Source organism: Dendrobates tinctorius, unplaced genomic scaffold (assembly GCF_039654945.1).
Source record: "Dendrobates tinctorius isolate UK_male_01 unplaced genomic scaffold, ASM3965494v1 ptg000022l, whole genome shotgun sequence".
Lineage (NCBI taxonomy): Eukaryota > Metazoa > Chordata > Amphibia > Anura > Dendrobatidae > Dendrobates > Dendrobates tinctorius.
In genome coordinates this window covers 85633399-85659606 of record NW_027361690.1, presented here as the reverse complement: position 1 = coordinate 85659606, position 26208 = coordinate 85633399, and the positions used below count along the sequence as shown (strand labels likewise).

Here is a 26208-nt window from a genome sequence, read left to right as displayed (position 1 = left end):
CAAGTCATAATGGAAAGTGGCACTGACTATTAGGATGTGAAATTGTTAACCATCTTCTACGATTGCAGTGCTTGTGTATGGATGTAAATGTATACCGTATATACTCGCGTATAAGCCGGACCCCTACCCCCCCACCCCCAATTTTGCCACAGAAAACTGGGAAAACTTATTGACCCATGTATAACCCGAGGGTGGTGCTGCACAAGGGTTAATGCTGGCCCAAGAATATGCTCCATAGATAACTCCCCACATATTGCTGCTGCAATTAAAAATAAATAAATAAATGACATACTCACCTCTCACTGGGGGCCAGGTGACGGTGTCCTGAGCAGGTGGTGACACTGGCACGCTATGAGGGCCAGGTGCCAGTGTCGCCGCTGACTCAGGCCCCCGGCACTGGCGATATTTATCGGTCCCCGCTACATTTCCCGGGTCTCTGCAGTGACGTTCAGCAGAGGGTGCGCACTGACTAAGTCATCGCGCCCTCTGCTGAACGTCACAGCCAGAGGACCCGGGAGACAGAGCGGTGCACGGCGATGGAACGGGGACAGGTGAATATTGCTCTGCCACCCCCCCCCCCCCATCATACTCACGGTCTTCTCTGCAGCCCCTGCTTCTCCCTCGGTCTTTCTGTGGTCACGTGGTACCGCTCATTAAAGTCATAAATATGCGCATATTCATGACTTTAATGAGCGGTACCATGTAACCCTGAACACAGGTGCAGGAAACCTATGGAGAAGCAGGGGCTGCAGAGACTTGCCAGGAGGGGCTGAGTATGGATTCTAACACCCCCGCTCCCCCTCCACCGCAAGCCCCCAGTATATGACAAGAGGGGGAATTTCAGCCTTAAAGGGGTTGTCCAGGCTTTTCACATAATCTCAGTGCATATCTGGGCTGCAGAATGCTGACAATAAGTAATTTACCTTCTGTCACTAGTTTGCACCTTTTCCAAGATATGATCTCTTGCTTCTATGAAAAACGTCCAGGGGGGTGTGTTCTGGCATTGAAATGAGAACTGGTCGTTTCCTCCTCAATAGTTTCACTTTCCATAGATCACTGATCAGTGTGTGTCTGGGGGAGGAGCAGCTGGGTGGTTCTGCTCTCTGCACTGAGGCTGCTAGAGGGGGAGGATTTGTTACTGTGTGAGGAGGGCTTGTTCATGTGGACGTGGAAGGCCTGTTGCTATGGAGGGTGGGGTTGTTGCTATAGAGGGCAGGTTTTTAGTAGTGTAGGAGGAAACGACCAGTTTCATTTCAATGCCAGAACACCCCCCCCCCCCCCCGGACGTTTTTCTTACAAGCAAGAGATCATATCTTGGAAACCAACAAATATAAACCTAGCACTCAACTTAAAGGTATTTGCAAGGCGGTTTATTGTAGTACACGAAAAAGACGTTTCGGTCAATGTGACCTTCTTCAGTTACTACAAGGGTAAATAAAAAAACAAAATGTCATATAAAACAGAAAAGATAACAAAGGAAAAAAAACAAAAGGAAAACAGAAGTATATACATACAATAGTCAAAATGGTCATACAAAAATAGGATAAAATGGTCGCAGATAACGCCAGGTATCCCACACTGCCCATATCACGCCAAATATTTTAGAAGGAGCCATAGAAAATATATAGCAGCAATCCATAAGAATGTGAAACTTACCGTGTGGTATATGGTTGTGTAGAGCTTATAGGCATCTATCAGAAGGGACCGAACCTAACCTTAGCACCATCTTGAGTTGTGCTCACGGTGTTCTTTCTATACATATCTTGGAAACCGTGCAAACTGGCCACAGAAGGTAAATTACTTATTGTCAGCATTCTGCAGCCCATATTCGTACTGAGATTATGTGAAAAGCCCGGACAACCCCTTTAAAAAAATGGGCTGAAAATCTTGGCTTATACATGAGTATATACGGTACTTATCCTTCCAGTAAATTAATTTTAACTCTTTCACCAGCATCAAATCCACAGGAGATAAAAAGGTTTTAATTTGTTTAAAAGGAACAACAAAACTTGAACATGAAAGTCCTTCAGCGTCACAAACATTTTGGCTAAAGACGTTTATTCAGGTGAAAGTTATAATGTTAATTCCATATCTTAGCCATGTTTCTGGGAAATTCTAAAATCATAAAAACAGGAAAAAAAAAAAAACCCAAACAATTAGCAGACAAGTATTTTTCTATAACTTAAAAGCTTTTCATACCAACCCTGTCACTACTGTGGGGTCCGCAGCATGATATACATTTCCAGCAGGAAATTAATTACAAAAAAAAAAACAATCAAATATGATTGCATGAAGAACCAACAATCCCTTTACTATAGAGGTTACTGTGGGAAATGCAGAATTTGTAGAAGGGTTTTAATAGACCGGCTAGCTAGAAGCTGGCTACCAGCCTGGGGACACTTAGTAATGGACCACAGATGCAGCATGTTGTATTGTCTCGATTCTGCGGCCCATGTAACTTCTGCATTTAGAGCGTGTATAATATCTTTTAGGAAGTAGCCTATATTATACCAACACGCACGACAAGTTTCCATTGCATCATGTCAAATAGTGATAAAGGGAGGCCACAGGCACATGTAAAGCATCCATTGGTATGAACCTATGCCAATGGAGGTAAGGAAGGGGGGGGGGGTCAAGGTGTTACCCATATTCCTAGTAGATAAAATATAGCATTGGTGGAGAACAGCACTAAAATCTTTAGCATTCATGTAAGGTTCCAGTACAGCCATAACTAAAATAAACAAAAAAACGATCTCTGAATGGTCATGAAATACCAACACTTATGGAAATGAAGTTAGTGATATGGCGAGAGGCCCCCCCATGTAGCCCCAACTTTAGAGATGGTGTGACTCAATTCATACTAAGTCCAGAAGTCATGCCAGTAACCTGTGACCGACGCAGGGCTCCGGCTGTCTGGCACAAATTCCCGGCGTGCCCACTGGACCAGGTCCTGCGAGTCGATTAGCACCATCTCTAGCCGACATGTTTTGGTGGCGTGCACATCTCCATTACAGAACTGTAAAATGAACCACGGCTATTCCCAGTAAATGAAGCTTTAAGAAATGTTAACAAAAAAGGTCCTCGTGTTATAAAAGCCCCGAATAATGTACACTGGTACTGTCTGACTTGTAGAAATGCTGCCCTCTACAGTAAAAATTTGAAGTTCCTTAAAATTAGTTTCTTGGTTTGTTCTCCCAAAAGTGAGTTTTCCCAAGTAATAAAAGTTACACTAATTGTGAAAGTGTTTTCCGCTAAAGGGCAATAAGCAATTTTAACACTGAAGGAGAACAGTAGTGAACAGTCTAATTGTTTGCTGCATCAGCCTGCTGAGACCAGCCCTCCTCCTCCACGCCGGAGTCGTACTCCTCCTCTGTCACTTCTTTGTTTTGTGTTCTAAGGAGAAGAAGTTGGAACAAATTATGTAGATTCAAGACAATATTAGCCTGCATTTCATTTTAGTTTCATAAATTGGAGGTAATGTAGAAGAAAAATGGATTCAGCTTCTATGAAACTCCAAATAAATACAACACAAGAAAACTTATGCCTGTACTGACAGAATAACTGAGACCTTTTCGGCAGGAGCAATAAATGTGTGTCAAATGATTATAACTTACAGGAAAGTATGGAGTGCAGCCCCCCCCTCGGCAACAATCACTAGCCCAGAAAGCGCACGACTGATCACATCCTTTATGTTGTTTACAATTATTCATCATTATCAGCAGTTCATCTCTCCACGTAAAAGGGGATCTGCCAAATGACTGCATTCATTCTTCACAGTTTGCATCCTTAAAGGGGGTTTTCCCACAAACAAAAGTTAATTTTAATCAATAGATCTTGGCATAACAATTTCCACAATTGGATGTGTTTAAATAAAATGTTCCTGTGCTGAGATAATCTTATAAATGTGCCCCTGCTGTATACTGTGTAATGGCTGTGTCTGACCGTGCAGGGACATGGTCTGATCATACCACAGCTCCTGGGCAGGGGAGGAAGCAAAAGAGTAGAGACAGGAGAGCAGGAGTATCAGTGCTGATTCTTTCTTTAAAGTAAAACAATGTTTAAAAACAGGCAGGAACATGTGTTACCTTACAGAAAGAATATTCTGCGATCCCCTGCTGTCCTGTCGGTATATTCTCTTTTGCATCCTCCCCTGCTCAGGAGCTGTGTATGATCAGACCATGTCCCTGTGCGGTCAGACACAGACATTACTCAGCAGGAGCACATTTATAAAGATTATTTCAGCACATGAACATTATTTTATAACACATCCAATTGTGGAAGTTATTTTATTTGCAAGATTTATTGATTAAAATTAACTTTTGTTTGTAGGAAACCCCTTTAATTCTTGTTCAGGTAGTAAATCTGTCTGCTTGAAGAGTTACCATAATGTAATGGCGTATGTAGTCTTTCTAATGCACAACAGAGCACAAATCTCCCACTTTATACCAAGTCTCTGGCAGACTATAGTGAGCCACTAAAAAAATTAATTCTTTACTCGCCATGCACTTAAAAAGGGATTGTCCAGTTAGAACAAGTTATCAGCTCTCCTGTGGATAATGTGGATAATTTGCTGAACAATGGAAGTCCAACTGCTAGGACCAGCAACGATGATCAGATTGGGGAATTTTCATACCGATCGTTGCTCCGTACACACTATGGGGTTGACGAAAAAAGCCTAGAGCAGAACTCAGCAGCCCCATAGGGAAGGATTGGAGCGGAGGTTGAGCATGAGCACTACTGGGTATTCTGACAGGGAGAAAAGTTTCTCGTTCTGCCCATCAATGCAGGTCCCACTGGACAGACCCCCGCCCCCCCCCCCACAGAAACTTTGCATCACCTCCTGTGGGTAGGCAATAATATGTTTAACCCAACAACCCCTTTAAAGACTTAAAGACTACCTACCAATTCGGATTAGCCTGATGTGGAAGTCATTACACAAGTACTGGTTGATATTTCCCAGAAAGGACTTTGACTTACCGAATATAACCTGGCTCTTTTTTACCTTCAACCACTTCCTGGTCCACCTCAACACAAATTATGTCAGAGTTTGGAACTTCAAACATGGGCTCAAGAAGGAGTTTTTCCTTTGAAAGGCAAACAAATGTTACATTTTTCTCCTACATAAAAGACAGTAAGGTAGAGCTGCAGAGTTTAGCTTGGAGGTCACAGAGGCGCAGCAAGTGCCCCGTTACATCTAGGTCATGTGCCTGTAAACTGGCGGACGTCCAACAAGGGAAAATATTACATGAGCTCCAACCTACCATGATTGAGCGGAGGCCTCTAGCACCAGTTTTACGTTCAAGAGCCAGTCTGGCAATAGCCCGCAGAGCACCTTCAGTGACATTTAGTTCACACTGAAAAACAATACATGAATTACAGTGAAAAGATAAAAACAGGAGAAAAAAAAAACAATATGATCCAAACCAATTTAAAGCAAACCTTGTCCATGCTGAACAGAGCCTGGTATTGTGGCACCACGGCATTGCGAGGCTCTGTGAGGATGCGTACAAGTGTTTGCTCATCAAGGCTGTGGAGGGGCACCACTACGGGAAGGCGGCCCACGAACTCTGGGATCATGCCAAACTCGATGAGGTCCCTTGCTTCTACGTGTCGCAGCAGCCGGTCCTTCTCTTCAATGTCTTGTACTGCATTCGATTCAGCACTGTTATTCGCCAGATCTGCTGCTGCAGCGGCTCTACGGCCCTTCCCTAGATTAGAGGCGATGCCGAACCCCAAATACTGAAGGGCAGAGAGAAAACAAAATGGTAACAAGAAAAGAAAGGCAGTATTAAAGCATACTTTATACAAGGCCAGTAAGGGTATGTTTCCACGGATGGTAAACGATTTGGGTTGGACGCAGCGTACAGCCGCACCATCCAACCCGCAGCGTCCAGATGTTACAGCATAGTGGATGGGATTTCATTAAATCCCATGTCCACCATGCGTGCAGGGACGCCTCCGGCTTCCCTGTGTAAACGGACATGAGGCGCGCCTTCACAGATAGCAGCATGTCTATTTATCTTGTGGAGACACACAGTCTCTGCAAGATAAATATCACTGTCCAATGTATAGGATGCAGCGATTCCGCACAGTTCAATGAACACATGCGGAATCACCGGTGTTCAAAAGCCAGCAGCGCTTTGGATGGAGCGGACATGTGCTGTGCCCAAAGCGCTGCCGGTTTCTGCCCATGGAAACATACCCTTACAGCACCTGCAGATGTACATTTCCAGGTAACCACAACTTGTACCAAGTGCATTATCCATGTGGCACAGAATGGACTCCTTTCTATAACGCCCAGTGTGAACTTAGTTTAGGCGTCAGAGGTCATGATACAGTAGCTATGCATATACGGCCATCCTCAAATGACAACATACTAGGGGGGCTATTCGTTTGTGAGCATCACATTTTTTATGTGACAGTATTTTGGTTTTGTCCTAGTGACCGATTCGTTGGACTTGATTTTTTATAAAACTTCATTGATGCAGTCATGTGGTTATTTTTTTAAACTGTGGATTTTCCACATCTAATGTAAGTCTATGGGGAAAACCCTGCACATAAAATCAGCATACCTGCAAGAGAAAATGACTTTTTTTGTCTGCAAGAAAAGGATTTTTATAAATCCCATCCACTTTGCTGGAACTGTGAAATGAGGTGTTTATTTGCCCAGTGAACATACGCAGTGTGAAAAACTCACCAAAACTAAATCATTGGAACTTAAGAGCTCACACTGCAGCACAGGATGTAGAGTCCAGACTGGTGATCTCAGGATCCAGAAGAACAAAAGGTGCAATATTCTGCAATATTCACTGTTACTGAGGGGCTACGTATACATTATGCTCCTTACATACTAGCTATTTGTAGCACTTCGGGTTACCATGGCTGTGAAGTCGGCAAGTCACCCATCAACTCAGACTGCTCAATGTCCCCACAGCACTGGTCGCTCCTGAGCACGTGTAAGGGGGTGACAGAGGCAGTCATATGCCTCCCCCTCTTTGAACAGTATTCACATTAAATGTGTGCGGTTCCATAGTACTTATGACTGTTAATGTATTGATGTACTGTTGTTGTAATGTGCGTGTACTTGACATGTGTTGTGTATAGGATAGAAGAAAACAGTAGCATAGGACAATAGTGGGTATTGATAAGTGGGGCACCATAGAGAAAGGGAATGAGAGTGTTAGGATCAGCATAGTTGGCATAAGGGGTTTTCCAGGCTGGGAAGAGTTTAAGATGAGTGTGGTGCAGAGCAGAGGGATATAGTGATGACACTTGCTGGTTGGTAGTGAGAGCCCAGGCACCCATGCCCAGGGCAAGGAGAAGTGGTGCAGCAGTGAAACAAGGCAGAGATTGCCAGGACAAGGCAGAGAGGAAGACAGGGAAAGCTCCAGGAATACCACTGTACGTAAACTGTGCTGTATCTGTGATAAGAACTCTGTTATCAAGTAAAGTTGAATTGTTAAGCATGGGCATAGTGTCTGGAGTGGTTTGTGAGAACAGAGCATCTGGAGCCGGGATGGCCAAAGCAGAAGGAACTCTAATCCAACGTGAATGTTCTTTGTGTTTCATTTGTTGGGTGCCAGGGTGTGGGAATGTAACAGCACCTCTCCACGACTACCACCCTGGCCCCCTCACACATGTATATAAAGTGCAGCACAGATTCATCTCGACTAAGAGCCCTGATCCTTAGGTCAGAAACAGGACAGACATTTATAGGACATTTCATAACTTTCCCAAATTCTTATGAAAATACTTACAGCACATCCTGCACTGAACTACTGAACCCAATTTATTACATATTTTAGGAGTTGAAGTTGGTCTATTTTGTCCACCAAAACAGACGTCGACTCCACAGCCCTGTTTGTTACATTCTGCTTTACGTCCCCACTGCTGGTATCACTAGCCTGCCTAGCCAGGAGCTGCACATGCCACACTTCACAATAGAGAGGTTAACCCAAGTGCCGCACAAATCAGTGCCCTGGATCAAAGCAGAAGCTGCACACAGACGTTCTTCACACTCATGGACCTCAGACTGCAATATCCCACGACAGAACTACCTCTACAAGAATCAGTGCAGTCATTTCACAGACCTAGGACTTTAGACATGTAGCAGACATATTTCCTTCATTATGTTAGTATGACCACCAGACTCCCCCAAGTTGAGAAGCTACAAGCCATCTGTAGGCTGGCGATCTACATATTGGAGAAGCTGCTGCAATGAATGGGCAACCAACATCAATTTCAATTCTGATTACAATTTTTACAATTCTGCTTCAATTAAAAGGCAAATTTCAATTAATTGTTCAGACTGAACTCAAAGTCTCACTAGATCAGTGCAACTAAATGAAGGTGTTTATCTGATGTAGCAGGAGAGGGCCTAAAAATATCTAAGTGTACACATGACACCTAAATATCTTTACCAGAGGACGGAAACACAAAGTAATATGAACGGTCAGAGTCTGTACATTCAGGACCGAGTTGCATAATCAAACTAAAAGGAGACAACTTAAAGTGCCCCTCCAAGGATACACTACTGCTTACTCGGACATTGGATGCAGGTAGACAAGGGCACGTTGGATCTCTCCATGCCCAGTATCAGACCCTGCCTGGACACTATGCATCAGACATAGTTAGGCCCATATATATTTGGACAGACATTTTTCTAATTTTGATTCTAGACATTACCACAATGAATTTTAAACAAAACAATTCAGATGCAGTTGAAGTTCAGACTTTCAGCTTTCATTTGAGGGTATCCACATTAAAATTGGATGAAGGGTTTAAGAGTTTCAGCTCCTTAACATGTGGCACCCTGTTTTTAAAGGGACCAAGAGTAATTGGACAATTGACTCCAAGGCTATTTCATGGACAGGTGTGGGCAATCAGTTCATTATGTCATTCTCAATTAAGCAGATAAAAGGCCGGGAGTTGATTTGAGGTGTGGTGCTTGCATTTGGATGGTTTTGCTGTGAAGGAAACATGCAGTCAAAGGAGCTCTCCATGCAGGTGAAACAAGCCATCCTTAAGCTGCAAAAACAGAAAAAACCCATCCGAGAAATTGCTACAATATTAGGAGTGGCAAAATCTACAGTTTGGTATATCCTGAGAAAGAAAGAAAGCACTGGTGAACTCATCAATGCAAAAAAGACCTGGGCGCCCACAGAAGACAACAGTGGTGGATGATCGCAGAATAATTTCCATGGTGAAAAGAAACCCTTTCACAACAGCCAACCAAGTGAACAACACTCCAGGAGCTAGGCGTATCGATATCCAAATCTACCATAAAGAGAAGACTGCATGAAAGTAAATACAGAGGGTTCACTGCACGTTGCAAGCCACTCATAAGCATCAAGAAAAGCTAGACTGGACTTTGAGAAAAACATCTAAAAAAGCCAGCACAGTTCTTGGAGAACATTCTTCGGACAGATGAAACCAAGATCAACCTCTACCAGAATGATGGAAAGAGAAAAGTACGGCGAAGGCATGGTACAACTCATGATCCAAAGCATACCACATCATCTGTAAAACACGGCGGAGGCAGTGTGATGGCTTGGGCATGCATGGCTGCCAGTGGCACTGGGTCACTAGTGTTTATTGATGATGTGACACAGGACAGAAGCAGCCGAATGAATTCTGAGGTATTCAGAGCCATACTGTGTGCTCAGATCCAGCCAAATGCAGCCAAACTGATTGGTCGCTTCATACTACAGATGGACAATGACCCAAAACATAAAGCCAAAGCAACCCAGGAGTTTATTAAAGCAAAGAAGTGGAATATTCTTGAATGGCCAAGTCAGTCACCTGATCTTAACCCAATTGAGCATGCATTTCACTTGTTAAAGACTAAACTTCAGACAGAAAGGCCCATAAACAAACAGCAACTGAAAACCACCGCAGTGAAGGCCTGGCAGAGCATCAAAAAGGAGGAAACACAGCATCTGGTGATGTCCATGAGTTCAAGACTTCAGGCAGTCATTGCCAACAAAGGGTTTTCAACCAAGTACTAGAAATGAACATTTTATTTACAATTATTTAATCTGTCCAATTACTTTTGGTCCCTTTAAAAACAGGGTGGCACATGTTAAGGAGCTGAAACTCCTAAACCCTTCATCCAATTTTAATGTGGATACCCTCAAATGAAAGCTGAAAGTCTGAACTTCAGCTGCATCTGAATTGTTTTGTTTAAAATTCATTGTGGTAATGTCTAGATCCAAAATTATAAAAATGTTGTCTCTGTCCAAATATATATGGACCTAACTGTATGAGGCATATCTACAAGGTAAGCCATAAACCTTTGGATTGGAACAAACCTTTTCATTCTTCCTCCTACTGATAATCCTGTCCAGGCCATTGAAAGCTCCAGATGCTACAAAGAGGATGTTTGTAGTGTCAACTTGAACGGTTTCACCACGGAGTTTCCTAGAGTTTTTCTCAGGGACATTGACAATGGTGCCTTCAAGAAGCTTCAACAAACCCTGAAAGTGAGGACAAATCATCAATATTGTCAAGTAGACCTAATAATGTACACACTGCAAAAAGCAGTAAAGAAATGTATGTAGTCTGGTAACATGTTAGCCTTTGAACCAATATACTAAAGCCCTGTTAATGTTTGACAATTCTGAAAACATAGAAGTATAGAAATTCAAAACAGTTCACAAGTGCGTCTACATGAACATACACCCCAATATACAACTACAAAGGCTACCGATCAGATGTACCTGCTGCACGCCTTCTCCACCTACATCCCTGAGCTGATGGATGCCAGGGACACTGCCAATCTTGTCAACCTCATCCAAAAATACAATTCCTGAACAAAAAATACACAATGAATTAAAAAAAAAAACTAATTTTTATAGTTTTGCATAGAAAGTACTATTCAAATTAATGTTCCAGAACCTGGAAGACAATTAAATGAAAGCTGAAGTTTGAGCAACAAGGTAAGCAACATTGGGAAGGCGATTACTTGTAACTAAATTAGGAGCTGTACAGGTAGTTTATTACAGATGAGCAAACCTGAACTTAAGTTCGGAGTTCATAACGGACACTGTGTCCGGTGCTAAACAAACGTGGACTTCTCCCAGAAGTCAGTTTCAATGTTCGGCGTTCCCAGAGAAGTCCGGGAGAAGAGAGGAGTGAGAATTTTACTGCTTCAAAGTTTGGTTCCCCATGGTTTTCAATGGGGTTTGAGTTCAGGTCCAAGATTGGTTCAGGTACCAGAGCTGTACCCAAACATTGGACAAAAGTTTCGGTTGGGTATCAGAACTTCCATGGGTTCTCTCATCCCTAGTTACAAGCTCCAACTCGAAATTAGGAACTATGGATGAATCAGACGGGGACCAAGCGAATAGATGAGGCGCTATGATAAGAATTTACTGACAGGACGTAATCGACGCACCTTGTTGGGCCTTTTCCACATTGTAATTGGCATCCTGAAGCAGTTTAGCAACCACAGACTCTATGTCCTCTCCAACATACCCAGCCTGAGTCAAGGTGGTACAGTCACAAATGGCAAAGGGAACATCCAAACACTTTGCCAAGGTCTGTGCAAGAAGTGTTTTACCTGCAGGAGGATAAAATATACATATTACACATACTTATTACAGTTTGACTAGCACAATGTGTAACAGAGATACAACGTGGGAGCCACAGAGCTAAAGAAAACAAATCTAAATGAGGATTATAACTCTGTAGTGCGACCAGATGCCATACACCAGATACAAGTTCAGTAGACCATGGGGACCATTAATCCTCCTTTGGTATGCAAGCACACTGAATGTGATCAGAAATTAGCAGAATAATACAGGCATGTGATCCCATAAAGGCTAGCATTTATTGTATAGTGCCTAATGCCGAGTGTATTTTGGTGGCGGAGCGGCACTTCCATTTCAGAGAAATTGAGGATGGTGTCTAATAAAAGGCTTATGGAACAGCAAGAGGTTATAAATCCACTTTCAAGTACTTCGTGTGACTGATGTGAGTTATTCTCCTAATTAATACATTTCTGCAGACTGGAAGCTGTTCAGCAGTCCACAAGCTGTGCACGCTACCTCAACTTCAATGAACCACTTCAAGAGGAGCCAAGCCGCAGTACCAGACATCCTGTGGACAGGAATAGGGTATTTGGAAGAAAGGGGGGAATGCTTTTTCTAATCTGGATAAACAGGTTGTCTGGACTTACCCTTTACCAGATCGGTGGAGATCAGACAGCTGACGCCCCCCATTTAGCTGCCAAATTTAAAAACTGAAAAGCACAGCACCATACACTGTTTTAGGGGCCACTCCTGGTACTTTAGATCAGGGGTCCCCAACCGCCGGTCCGCGGCCCAGCACCGGGCCGTTGCAGTGCCCTTGCCGGTCCGCGGACACAAGGGGAGCCAGGGGGCGGTGCAGCAGCTGATACTCACCCTGCATCCCGCGGCGGCTTCATCCAGCGCTGAGCGGTCACGTGCTACCGCTCATTTTAGGTCATGAATATGGACGCCACTCATCTCCCATAGGCATGGCGTCCATATTCATGGACCTTAATGAGCGGTATCACGTGACCGCTCCGCACAGGAAGAAGCTGAAGCGCCGCGAGATGCAGGGACGTGCAGCGACGGGAAGGAAGTTCAGCGACGTGAGGGTAAGTATGATGGGGAGGATGGGGGAGCCAAGCGGAGCCATATATACAAGGGAGGGAGAGTGGGAGCGGAGCCATGTACAAGGGAGGGAGAGTGGGAGCAGAGCCATATATACAAGGGAAGGAGAGTGGGAGCAGAGCCATATATACAAGGGAAGGAGAGTGGGAGCAGAGCCATATATACAAGGGAGGGAGAGTGGGAGCGGAGCCATATATACAGGTGAGGGAGAGTGGGAGCAGAGCCATATATACAAGGGAGGGAGAGTGGGAGCGGAGCCTTATATACAGGGGAGGGAGAGTGGGAGGGAGAGTGGGAGCGGAGCCTTATATACAGGGGAGGCCGGGAGAGTGGGAGCGGAGCCATATATACAAGGGAGGGAGAGTGGGAGCGGAGCCATATATACAGGGGAAGGAGAGTGGGAGCGGAGCCATATATACAAGGGAAAAAGAGTGGGAGCGGAGCCATATATACAGGGGAGGGAGAGTGGGAGCAGGGCCATATTTACAGGGGAGGGAGAGTGGGAGTGGAGCCATATATACAAGGGAAGGAGAGTGGGAGCAGAGCCATATATACAGGGGAGGGAGAGTGGGAGCAGAGCCATATATACAGGGGAGGGAGAGTGGGAGCAGAGCCATATTTACAGGGGAGGGAGAGTGGGAGCGGAGCCATATATACAAGGGAGGCCGGGAGAGTGGGAGCGGAGCCATATATACAAGGGAGAGTGAGAGCAGAGCCATATATACAAGGGAGGGAGAGTGGGAGCGAAGCCATGTATACAAGGGAGGGAGAGTGGGAGTGAAGCCATGTATACAAGGGAGGGAGAGTGGGAGCGAAGCCATGTATACAAGGGAGGGAGAGTGGGAGCAGAGCCATGTATACAAGGGAGGGAGAGTGGGAGCAGAGCCATGCATACAGGATGGGACAGGGGAGCCATGTATACAGGATAGAAGAGTGGGAGCAGAGACATGCATACAAGGGAGGGAGAGTGGGAGCAGAGCCATGTATACAAGGGAGGGAGAGTGGGAGCAGAGCCATGCATACAGGATGGGACAGGGGAGCCATGTATACAGGATAGAAGAGTGGGAGCAGAGCCATGCATACAGGATGGGAGCGGAGCCATGTATACAGGATGGGAGAGTGGGAGCAGAGCCATGTATACAGGATGGGACAGGGGAGCCATGCATACAACAGGGGAAGCCACACACAGCTGGACGGGGGGGACCACACATACATTTTCTGATGATTAGAAAATAATCAGCATGTACAGTACTCCAGTACAATTGTTCTTAAGTGCTCAATGCTCCATTTCCTTGTAGGTTCCAATCATCATTAGCAGTGACGGTCATCAGTAGAAGTAGCCCAGTGCTCCCACTGAAACAGAGAAACAAGCCCTGTGCTCCCACTCATTCAAAACCTATGGTGAGTTGAGTCACATTAAAAATGTTATAATTAAATGATAAATATGCACTGCTAAACTACAACCGCGTCCATAGCCCCGCCCCCTTATGACCAAAGCCCCGCCCCTGTCACACCTCCATCCCCGCCCTGCCGGGCCATGGAAGAATGGTCTTGGTTCAAGCCGGTCCCTGGTGCAAAAAAGGTTGGGGACCACTGCTTTAGATTATAGGAACCGATTTGCAGCAGCCACTACATAGGCCATTGACAGAACAGGTGACTGGTGGGGGATCAGACACATCCACCAAGCAGAAACTGTAACCTATGCCAACAGCCCCTTTAAAAGACTTTTCTAGAAGGCTTGGTGACAGCGCTATGACAACTACAAGTTGGTCAATACTGGCAACACAATCACCTTCAAACCTTGGCAATATTTTTATTATTGTTTATACTAAACCTTATTAATTCCTAAGAACCAAGATGTATGGCGTAGAAAACAAGTGAGGAAGCCTCTTACCAGACCCGGTCGGTCCGAGCAGCAGGATATTACTTTTCTCTAGCCTGATGTCATCATTGTTGGAGTCCAGCACGTCGCCTCCTCGCCTCTCCTGGGGCATTTGTTGGTTTACTTGCTGTTGCATAGATGCTCCCAGGGCATTGCCATGCGGGCTGATCCCAGCTATCTGCAGTAGTTCTGGAGGGAGAACACACAATCTAGCTCAGTGGAATCCCATGATTCACATAACGATTTAACCATGTGTGTGCAATCGTCAAACATTTGACATAGTCCAAAACATATCCTGTGAGCTGCAGACAGCCTACAATGTGACAAGTGTTTGTGCACGTGAAGAGATGGCACGGAGAGGAAACCAGGAAGAGGTGGCACGGAGAGGAAACCAGGAAGAGATGGCACGGAGAGGAAACCAGGAAGAGATGGCACGGAGAGGAAACCAGGAAGAGATGGCACGGAGAGGAAACCAGGAAGAGATGGCACGGAGAGGAAACCAGGAAGAGATGGCACGGAGAGGAAACCAGGAAGAGATGGCACGGAGAGGAAACCAGGAAGAGATGGCACGGAGAGGAAACCAGGAAGAGATGGCACGGAGAGGAAACCAGGAAGAGATGGCACGGAGAGGAAACAGGAAGAGATGGCACGGAGAGGAAACAGGAAGAGATGGCAGACATATTGTTAGTATGACAAGTCATGCGTGGAGAGCTTTGCATATGTCCAGACCGCCAAATCAATAAAACATCCAATATTACGGTAAATCATAAGTCTTAAGATGATAGTCCTGTGTTCATTACAGAAAATATACCAAACTGGTAAGTTATGGAGGTAATCTGTGGCTGCAAACACAACACCTGATCATACAGTCTGCAGAGGAAGAAGGGGGAACCATAAAATCCAGTGGGAGCAATGCCGTCCGAGAGAGAAGACTTACTTGTAAATCTGTACTCATCCTCCCGTCTTCTTATCTCTAACTCTACAGAGAAGGGATTGAAACAGTGACATGAAGAGATCATAAGCAACCTGCTTACAGAAAAACAACCCAGTATTTGAAGAGGTCCTTTTCTGAGCCAGATCAGCAAATCTACAGGATCTATATCAATTCCTGTATAGAGGGGAAATCTGGTCTCTGCTCCCTAACCTGTAGGCACAGCCATGTTGTATTCGAAGAGCACAAGTATCTCACAGCCTTGGAGAACAAGTACGAGAAGGCTTATACTCCGTGGTGACATTTGACAGCTGTAAGGCAGAAATAAAAGGACTACAACATGTAAAATAAGTCAACCAAAAAGATGGATTTTTGGTTCTTACCGTAAAATCTCTTTCTTGGAGCCTTCATTGGGGGACACAGATTACCATGGGTGTATGCTGCTGCTGCTAGGAGGCTGACACTATGCAAAACAAGAAAATTAGCTCCTCCCTGGCAGTATACACCCACCGACAGGCACCAAGCACCTCAGTTGGTGAGAAAGCAGTAGGAGAAGCAACGAGAAAACTCTAAACATATGTACTAACCCAACAAGTGTTTCAAAGACCCAACACGGTACAACTTAAACAGGGCGCGTGCTGTGTCCCCCAATGAAGGCTCCAAGAAAGATTTTACGGTAAGAACCAAAAATCCATCTTTCTTTATCGCCTTATTGGGGGACACAGATTACCATGGGACGTTCCAAAGCAGTCCCAAGGGCGGGAACAGCAATAAGGAACGAAAGAATAGGAAAGGCTTAGGTCGGCCGGTGTGCCACCGCCGCCTGCAGAACCTTCCTTCCAACAATTGCATCAGACGAGGTCTGGGTATGAACCCTGTAGAACCTCACAAAGGTGTGCAAGGACGACCAGGTCGCGGCCTTGCAAACTTGTAAAGCTGAAGCCTGGTGACGAACGGCCCACGAAGCCGCCACAGCCCGGGTGGAGTGAGCTCTCACTCCCGGAGGGGGCCGTTTTTCCTGAAGTCGGTAAGCTTCCAGAATGGTCGAACGAATCCTGCGAGCGATCGTGGATTTGGAAGCCGGAAGCCCTTTCCGGTGACCTTCAGAGATGACCAGCAAGGAATCAGACTGACGAAAGGAAGAGGTCCTGGTGAGATAGACACGCAGGGCTCTAACTACATCCAGTTTGTGGAGAGACTTCTCAAGCGGATGAGAGGGAGCCGGACAAAAAGATGGGAGAATGATATCCTCATTGATATGGAAAGAGGAAACCACCTTTGGAAGAAAAGAAGGAACGGGCCTGAGGACGACCTTATCCTGATGGAGAATCAGGTAAGGGGAAAGACATGACAAGGCTGCCAATTCAGAAACTCTTCTGATGGATGTAATGGCAATCAAAAAGGTGACCTTCCACGAGAGAAGGGACAAAGGAATGGCCTGGATAGGCTCGAACGGCGCCTTCTGGAGAGCGCTAAGAACGAGATTGAGATCCCACGGGTCTATCGGCGAATGAGGAGCCACATGGGAGACCCCTTGGAGAAAGCTTCTCTACCACAGGTCAAGACCTCTCTCTCTTTGGAAGAGGATAGAGAGAGCGGAAACCTGGCCCTTGAGCGTACTGAGGGACAGACCCGCTTCTAAACCAGACTGAAGAAACCCAAGGATAGATGGGATAGAAAAGGACATTGGGAAGACTTTTTTATCATCACACCAACGGAAAAAAAGCCTTCCAGTACCTATGGTAGATGTGGGAAGAGGCTGGTTTCCTGGCTCTGAGCATAGTTTGAATAACCTGACTGGACAGACCTGATTCCTTCAGGATTGCGGTCTCAACGGCCATGCCGTCAAACTCAGAGACTGAGAATTCTCGTGGTAAAGGGGGCCTTGCAAGAGAAGATCCGGACGGTCTGGAAGCCTCCAGGGAGCGTCCGCGAGCATGTTCACCAGTTCCGCGTACCAAGGATGTCTCGGCCAATCTGGCACCACTAGAATAACTGGTACGCCTTCCGATCTTATCTTTTTGACCACTTGTGGGATCAAGGCAAGAGGCGGAAACAGATAAGGAAGTCGGAACTGGGACCACGGAATTACTAGGGCGTCGCAAGTGACGGTTAGAGGGTCCCTGGACCTGGCTACGAAGCGCAGAACTTTGTGGTTCATCCGAGATGCCATGAGATCGATATCCGGTGAGCCCCAGCGCTGGCATATCTGATCGAAGACTGTGGGATGAAGAGCCCATTCGCCTGACGCTAGACCTTGACGACTCAAAGTCGGCTGCCCAATTTTCCACCCCTGGAATGTGAATGGCTGAGATTGCCGGAAACTAACATTCCGCCCAGCGCAGTATCTTGGCCACTTCTGACATTACTTGCTTTCTGCGAGTGCCCCCCTGGTGGTTTATGTACGCCGCAGCCGTGGCGTTGTCCGACTGAATGCGGACTGGCTTGCCGACGAGGAGAGGCTGCCAGCGAAGAAGGGCCAGGAAGATTGCTTTGATCTCCAGAAGATTGATAGGCAGAAAAGACTCCTGTGGATTCAAGCGGCCTTGGGCCGCTTTCTGATGCAACACCGCTCCCCAGCCTAGAAGGCTGGCATCGGAGGTGATGACTTGCCACTGAAGCGGAAGGAAAGACCTCCCTTGTAGAACTGACGCTGGCATTGCCCACCAAGTCAGGGATTGCCTCACTCTGAGAGGGAGGAGAATGGGACGGTCCAAGGACAGCGTGGACTTGTCCCAGGCTGAAAGAAGGCATAGCTGGAGGGGATGAAGATGAAAGTGTGCAAAGGGCACTGCTTCCATGGAAGCTACCATCTTCCCCAGAACCTTCATGCAGGACCGAAGGGGGATGGGCGCTGGCCGTTTGAGGATTTTGATTCCCTTGGAAAGAGCCGTAAATTTTTCCCTCGGGAGAAACACCCGGCCCAGGTTAGTGTCGAATTCCATGCCCAGAAAAGTCAGACGCTGCGTGGGGATCAGAATGGACTTCTCCTTGTTGACTAGCCATCCGAGACGGCAGAGGGTGTCCAGGGTTATCTGAATACTCTGAAGGTAGTCTTGGCGGGACGAGCCCTTGATCAAGAGATCATCCAGATAAGGGATGATGAGAATCCCCCTGGGGCGAAGGATGGCCATGACTGTCGCCATCACCTTCGTGAAAACACGGGGAGCGGAGGCTAGGCCGAAGGGGAGAGCCGTGAACTGGTAGTGATTTTCCTGAATCGCAAACCGAAGATATTTCTGATATTTCAAACAAACAGGTATGTGCAGATAGGCATTCCATATGTCCACCGAGCAGAGGAATTCTCCGGGTTCCATTGAGGCTCTCACCAACCGAAGGGACTCCATTTTGAAATGAAGAATCTTCACGTGGCAATTGAGCAATTTGAGGTCCAGGATTGGGCGAAGGGAGCCGTCTTTCTTCGGGACTACGAAGAGATTTGAGTAGAACCCTGAAACCCGTTCGTTTGGGGGGACGGGAACAATCACTCCGGCGGAAAGAAGGGAGGAAATGGCCTGAAGAAACCCTGGAATCAGGGACCGCTGTCTCGGGGGTCGAGACAGTAAAAACCGTCTGTTTGTGGGGTAAGCAAATTCGATCTTGTAACCGGATGCAACGATTTTTCTGACCCAAGAGTAGTCGACAGCGGACAGCCAAGCATCGACGAAAAGGGAAAGTCTGCCTCCCACCCTGGAAGAACTTCCAGGTGGGGGTGACCCGTCACTTGGAGGAAAACCTGCCGGAACTGGCGCCTGAAGACCTCTAGATCTCCAGCGGAGAGCGGGCTTGCAAGAAGGGTTTTTTTTTTTTTTCTCTCTTCCTGCTCCCTAGTGGTGGAAGAGCGATCTTGCGGAGCAGATCTTTCCGTGGAAGAGAAGGGACGAAAAAACCTGAACGGCCGAAAACCCTTTCTGTTAAAAAAGCGTTTTGGTCGAGACTGGGGGAGAGAAGTGCTTTTACCGCCAGTGGCATCGGAGATTATCTGATCCAGCTTGGCTCCAAAGAGCCTAGAGCCATGGAATGGCAGATTAGTAAGCGACTTTATTGTAGTATCCTCATTCCACAACTTTAGCCAAAGGACTCGGCGTATAGCGACTACGTTGCTGTAAGCCATAGCTACGCACCCGGCCGCGTCCAAGGAGGCGGCCAAAAGGTATTTACCCGCATGGTTAATCTGATCTGCCAACTTGTCTTGAGAAGCTGTCGCTAAGATGCCCTTGCGAAGAATTTTAGCCAAGCGGAAATGACTTTCACCACCCAGGCGGATGCGAAAATAGGACAGAGGGAGGCGCCAGATGCCTCAAAGATTGAATCTCTGGCTAAGTCAATCTGCCTGTCAGTAGGATCTTTAAGCGATGCCCCATCTGGAAGGGATAGAACCGTTTTTGAGGCTATCCGTGACACTGGGGGATCCACCTCGGGAGTCTTGGTCCACTTTGTGAGCAGGTCCGCATCAAAGGGATACAGGACGTCTAAATACCTGCGGCCTGAGTAACGTAGCTCAGGGCGCTCCCAGTGTTTGGACAAGGTAGTCTCGAACTCTTTGTGATTGGGAAAAGTTCGAGATGGGGGCCTTGCTCGTTTAAAGAGCACAGAGCCTTCCTGAGGGCAAGCTTTGTTTTGCTTAATTTTAAGGGTTTGGAAGATAACCGAATGAGACTATCAACCATGTCCCGTGTTTTAGATGCGTTGTCGGCGTCTGAACTAGACCCCGATTGGGAGTCATCGCCTAGAACTCCTGCCCGATCTTTCTCTCTGAAGGCCAAGGTCAGGTGCGGACGACTCACCTTGAGAGGCGGTCGGTGCGCAGGTGGCTGTAGCTAGCCGAGGCAATCGTTCTAAGACCTGGACCAGAGACTGAGAAACTTTAGTCAAGTCAGCGACCGAGTGAGACATTACCACGGTCCACTCTGGGGGAGGTGGAGTATCCTCATCCCGGGACTCGGTGTGCTCCTGAGAGGCAGACATAATGGAAGGTCTGCAGGACGGACAGAAGGGGGATGACTGACATGAAGCCCACTTCTTATTACAGCACGCACAAGCGTAGTGGGTAGCTGTGGGCCTGAAGCTGAGACCCCTTGAAGGGTTGGGCCTAAGTAACCTGCGCTGAATGGCCAGACGAGTTAGGGGGAAAAAATGCGGAGAGGAGCTAATTTGAGCCGCAGAGCCTACCGACATTCATGCGAGCAGAGAAAGCCGACGTGTCCCCCACGCAACACAGGAAGAGAAAAGACGACCAGGAAGTACTGTATAAAGGAAGCGGCGGGCGGAGCTTAGTAGCTGAGCCGCGATTGGATAAGGGCAGCAAGGAGGGCGCGGTGAGAAGGGGGCTGGCTAGGCAAAAGAGAAAGGAGCCCTGTGATAGGATAGGAAAGGCGCGCAGGAAAGCGCGCTCAGAAGGAGGAGAAAACGCACTGAAAACAGCTGAAACGAAAGTGAAAGTGAAACTGATGCCGCCGCAGCCCGGTGCCTGATAACTACTCGGGACAATAAAAAACGCCGATATTACGGTACAATGCCCGCAGATTCCCTTGAAATCCCTGCCCAGGCTGTGAATTGTTCTGTGCCCCCCTGAATATAGATAGGAAGGCGCGCGGCTGATGAGAGCGGTGCGCGGCAGGCAGGGGAGAGAGGTGGGAGATTCAAACAGGGAAGCCTGTAGCTGTTACTGCCGATGGGATTCTCTGGTAACACTGCGGGGCTGGAGGGATCGTACAGGCACTTACCTGACGTCCCTGAAGAGGATGATCACAGAGGCCCACGAGCATAAGGCAAGCCGCTGGGAAATGTCCTCTGTACCCGCATCCTGCAGAAGACGGCGTTAACCTCTTGTTGGATGAGGAGGATGCACTACTTGCGATCGCCGTCTTCCTCTCAGCCCTGTCCCGAGAGAGGGGTGAGGAGGGGGATTTGGCAAGGACCAGCCACCTGTCCACATCCCATAGCACCAGAAGGTGATAGGGAAAAAGTCCAGCCAGCGTACTGAGAGTTGCGATGTGGGGTACGCCACACTGCTCGCTCAGCCGCCTGATATGGGAAAGCAGGGTGAAACTTACACCCTGTTTCCCGACTTGAATCTGAAAGACAAAAGACAAAGAATTAAAAACGTTCCACTAGAAAACCTAAGGGAAAAAAAGTTAACTGCGGATCTGGGGAGATCCCGGTCCGCCTCCTACAGACACTAAGCACAAACTGAGGTGCTTGGTGCCTGTCGGTGGGTGTATACTGCCAGGGAGGAGCTAATTTTCTTGTTTTGCATAGTGTCAGCCTCCTAGCAGCAGCAGCATACACCCATGGTAATCTGTGTCCCCCAATAAGGCGATAAAGACAAATTTACTGGTAATAAGTACTGCGGAGTGGTATGGGTCTTGGACCTGCGTCCAACACTGCTCACAAATCAAAGAAGAAGTAGAAGGTCTTCGATTATTAAACGGGCTCAACAAAAAGACTGAGTGTGTACATCACTGTGTGTGTGTGTACCATCAGCATTACTGTGCCCAGGTTTGAGCAATCAGTGACAGGGAGCTTGAGGGCACAGACCACTACAGGTCAATATAGTGCTTGGCTGCAGCATATCAAAAAACATTAAAGGGAGTCTGTCAGCACAAAAAGACCATGTATCTCCACCACCCCACCCCTTTTCTTTCATTGACAGTTCTGGCTTTTCATGTAGGTGGGAAGGTGCACTTAAAAAGGGACTGTAAGCACAAAATGACTGTTCAAACCAAGAACAGGCACTCGGTGCTCCATGGAATGGTCAATCATTTTACTATCTTCCCACCTGCTTAGTTTCCATCCATCTCCAGCCTTCTCAGGCACTATGAAGCCTGAGCTGTCAAATAAGCAGGAGGGAGGAGATGGAGGCAAATCAAGGGGGTGGGGTGGGAGGAAGGTGTATTTAAAATGATTGACACTTTTCCCATCCTGTTTTATAACCAGTAGTAACAGTATTTCTGCAACAAAAATCAGACTGAAAGCATCACTCTAGGTTGTTTTTATTTTACTGTTGGAGTGGTGCCACCAATCGAAGCTCTCTGCCCCAAGTCATATACTTACCAGCTGCCGTCTTCATCTGTTCTCAGCACCGCTTCGGCTGCTTTTCAGTAGTTTGTGACCTTTCAGATCACTCCAGTGTTTGCTAGGCAATCTGGAAATCACAACTCAATAGGAGTCTCAAAGCCAGAATGAGCCTCTCGCAGACTTGCATTGAGAGCTTGTGATTGTTACCTTTGACTTCTGGTCAGTCAGAAAATGTGGTCACAAGATAGTGAAGGAGGACCGGAGCAGCCCCGGGAATAGCTGAAGACTGCAGCGGATTAAATAGAATAGTATGGTCGGAGAACTTACGTTAGTAGCACCCCTTCTGCACCAAAACAAAAAAAACAAAAAAAAAACAAACAAAAAAAAAAAAAAAAAAAAAAAAACACAAGTGGAGGGGTGCTTTAACATTTAATAATTCACTTCTCATGACGTCTGCACACAGCAAAGCCCAGTTGAGCCAGCATGACGAAAGGTAACAGAGGACAAGCATGCTGAAGAGAAGGGGCAGAGGTTAATCAGTAGCCAAGGCAAAAAAAAAAAAAAAAGCATATGATACAAACAGAAGCAGCTTATGATCCAGACTGGTGTAGCAATGGAGGAGAAAAGCAAAGCAGATGATGGTATTTATACATCGAGATGTCTCCAACATGACCAGAGTCTTTTCCCCACCAGTCAGAGACTTTGTGGTCGGATACATATATAAGGCAATACTTAGATGTAGGACAGTGTTTGCTGGTGTGTGCAGAAAAGAGCACAAACCTATGGAACGACAGAGGCAGCCAGACTGAGGTCTGAGCAGTCAGCACGTCACAGATCTTTCCACTACACTGAGGCTGCACACCAGGAGAGGCCATGACATGGCCTGAAGGCAAAAGGGCTCTGTACAGGCAGCTCCACCAGATCCATTCATTGGGGTGCAAATTCACCACTGATACCTGGTTACCAACTGGATTATCCAGTAGAAGGCAAATTCAGCTCACAGGTGTGGAAAGTGTGACTTTATGCCAGTATTCCAGAATAAAATAATTAGCCCCCTGCTCCCACAATTGTCTGAGATGTCAATTGTAGTGAAGACGTGACCAAAGATCACATACTGTTTGAATGGTCGGGTACATGAGATGGATGCAGCTGCCACCGTAGGCATCGGGAAAGTTTTCCAGCATTGCTCCATGCACATATTAACAGGACCTAGCTCACCTCGCGGGGTCAGAGACGTCTGTTTCTCCACTTCTGCCTGCTGCCTTATGTTAACTGGGATGTTATTGTATATCCGCTTGTAATGATTGTACACAGCTACAGCAAGAACCTTCTTCGCAAACGACTGGCCCACCACATATTTGTCGAGGTAGTTATAGATCTGCAATGAATTGACAATTACTCAAAAGTGAACGTCGCTGCTGATATATTGTGGGGGATGTCTGTCAGTGCAATGATGAAGTGGAGGAGGAAAAACAAACAAAAAACTCTTCTATAAAACATAGCATTTGTTTTCCAATAAAATGTACAAGAATGAAAAAAAAAAATTTGAAGCTGCAATACTCACCTCCCAAATTCCCTACTGCTTCTGTTTCATCAATAAAACCAGTGCGGCAGATTACTGCCACGAGTGGCCTCAGCAGTCACTGGGTCGGGACACCATTGCTATAGCAAAAATGACAGACTGGAGAGGCAACTGGCAGCGGAGAAACAGAAGGTGCAGGGGATAGGGGGCAGAGTTTGGGTCATATATATTCAATTATTTTAAACAGTATCTGAACATTTTGTACATTTCTTTTTACTCCCCAGACAACCCCTTTAATTGTTTAGCAAAATCTGCTCTAAACAAAAAAAAAAAAAAAAAAACCACAACAACACTTTTTCCCCCAACATCCATTAAGATATAATTAGAGCTTTCCTTTTCTACACTAAGATCTGTCAAGGCCCTACCATACCTCCTCTCATATCAGTAAGCGAAGGAGAATAAACGCGAATATTCGGAACAATTGAGACCATTTTCCATAGGAACATTTGTCCTCCCATGGCATACAGGACATCGTTCGTAATCAATGGCTGATTGGATATCAATTATACATACCTTCAGGCAACCGGGAAAACTGAGCCTGTCTAACAATCAGCTGAGAACTCAATTATTAAAGGGGTCTTCCAGTTTAATCACGTATAATGAAAAGTTATGCAACTTTTTCACCAAAGCGTTCTCCTTGAAAGGAATTGAAACACCTAGGACATTTTGGTTTACTTCCTCACAGCCCATATTGCCCTGCTGCAAGGACCAATATTTTGTACTTCCTTTTCTCACAATGGGCTCATGAGTACACATTACAAGGGTATGTTCACACATGGGAGAACTGCAATTATTTGCAATTCTTCCCTTTATCTGAATAGGATTTGCAGAAATCCATGCACATGCTACAAAGTACTGAGTACAACCGTACTCAGATGTAAGAAATAGATTTAAAAACAAAAAGCACAAAACCCTCCTAGGGTTCAGCACTGGGTCTCCGCCGCTGATCACAGTGTCCGCTATTGCCTGAAGCGCTGAGGTCATGTAAACAGCACTGCAGCCAATCACTGAGTCCCTTGGCTATAACCACCTAAACGGTACAAGCCGCTGAGCCCAGTTAGAGACTGCAGCAACATCACCACTACAGCCAAGTAATGGAGACAAGGGTATAACCCATTTCAAAGGTTAAACCCACACACCGTTCAAGATTTCCAATGAGGATCTTGACCTAAAACCACATATTCATGCAGTATGTTGTGCATAATGCTGAGGATTCACCACAGACTTCATACAATTCATCCAGTTATAAACTAATGTCTCCTATGAGAGGTATTCAGTCTCTACAGGTTTGACAAGATAATCATGCCCACACGTGTAGTCAAAATGCGGCATATGGACTTCACCAGGCATCCACATATACATCCAGTTTCATACGTGTGCATAATAGTACGTCATTTCCACCCCCCCTACATAAACACCAGCCATTTTGTACACATCGGCACCTTTGGCTCATAAACCAATCCTAAAGACTGCATTACAGGTGGGAATACAGACTATATGACCCTCAGGGAGTCGCAAAATCATTCAGGGCACCTTTTTGGGTGGTGGTGGTGGTTTCTGTTGAAATGCTAGTTTCACAGCTTCAGCAGCAGTCTCGGGCTCTCGGTTTATCGATTTCTTGGAATCTGCCTCCGACAGAACGACAAAGAAGTGGTGACATTTCTCACACTTGACAAATCGAGTAGAGGCTGGAGAGAGAATGGGCACAAGGATTTAGTGAAAGTTGCCACAGACGTGGTCACACTGTGTCAATGCATAAAGCTATACGAGAACTTACAGACAAACGTCTCTACATGGGTGCACAGGTCTCCACACTTCGGGCAGCGCAGCTGATTGCCACCTTTCCCTGAACTGCCAGAAGACTTCTTACCACCTCCTTCATTTACGGTTTTCTGCTCATAGAAAAAGTGCATCAAGTGAGTGACTAAAACGAAGCTCCAGAATCACAGGACAATGCGTTTCCAAACTAATTGTACCTTTCCATCGCCAGATCCATCCTTACTGGCACCATCTTTAGAGGCAAAATACACAGTAGTCTCCGAGAAGGCTCGAAACTGTATCTTCATCTTAACAGGGGCGTCAAGAGTTCCAGGTCTTCTAAAAACAGACAGCTGTCCCCGACTGCAAGCAACTCCTATAAAAAGAAAGGCACAAT

The 26208-nt window shown here is 46.4% G+C and overlaps 1 protein-coding gene across 2 annotated transcripts in view; it reads right to left on the bottom strand.

Moving 5' to 3' along the window:
* Nucleotides 1-1962: 1962 nt before the first annotated feature.
* CLPX (caseinolytic mitochondrial matrix peptidase chaperone subunit X) overlaps nucleotides 1963-26208 on the bottom strand; it is a 45031-nt gene continuing 20785 nt past the window's right edge. The window contains exons 2-14 of one of the 2 annotated variants that reach the window (XM_073568840.1): nucleotides 26030-26187; nucleotides 25831-25945; nucleotides 25587-25741; nucleotides 23690-23849; nucleotides 15458-15499; nucleotides 14533-14709; nucleotides 11396-11560; nucleotides 10719-10807; nucleotides 10311-10475; nucleotides 5440-5739; nucleotides 5262-5354; nucleotides 4978-5084; nucleotides 1963-3393 (exon numbers count right to left, since the gene is read on the bottom strand). In XM_073568840.1, coding sequence (XP_073424941.1) covers nucleotides 3303-3393; nucleotides 4978-5084; nucleotides 5262-5354; nucleotides 5440-5739; nucleotides 10311-10475; nucleotides 10719-10807; nucleotides 11396-11560; nucleotides 14533-14709; nucleotides 15458-15499; nucleotides 23690-23849; nucleotides 25587-25741; nucleotides 25831-25945; nucleotides 26030-26187 — 1817 coding nt within the window. In that variant the 3' untranslated portion in view covers nucleotides 1963-3302. The remainder of the gene's footprint in view (nucleotides 3394-4977; nucleotides 5085-5261; nucleotides 5355-5439; nucleotides 5740-10310; nucleotides 10476-10718; nucleotides 10808-11395; nucleotides 11561-14532; nucleotides 14710-15457; nucleotides 15500-23689; nucleotides 23850-25586; nucleotides 25742-25830; nucleotides 25946-26029; nucleotides 26188-26208) is intronic. The other variant, XM_073568841.1, reaches the window with a different exon arrangement.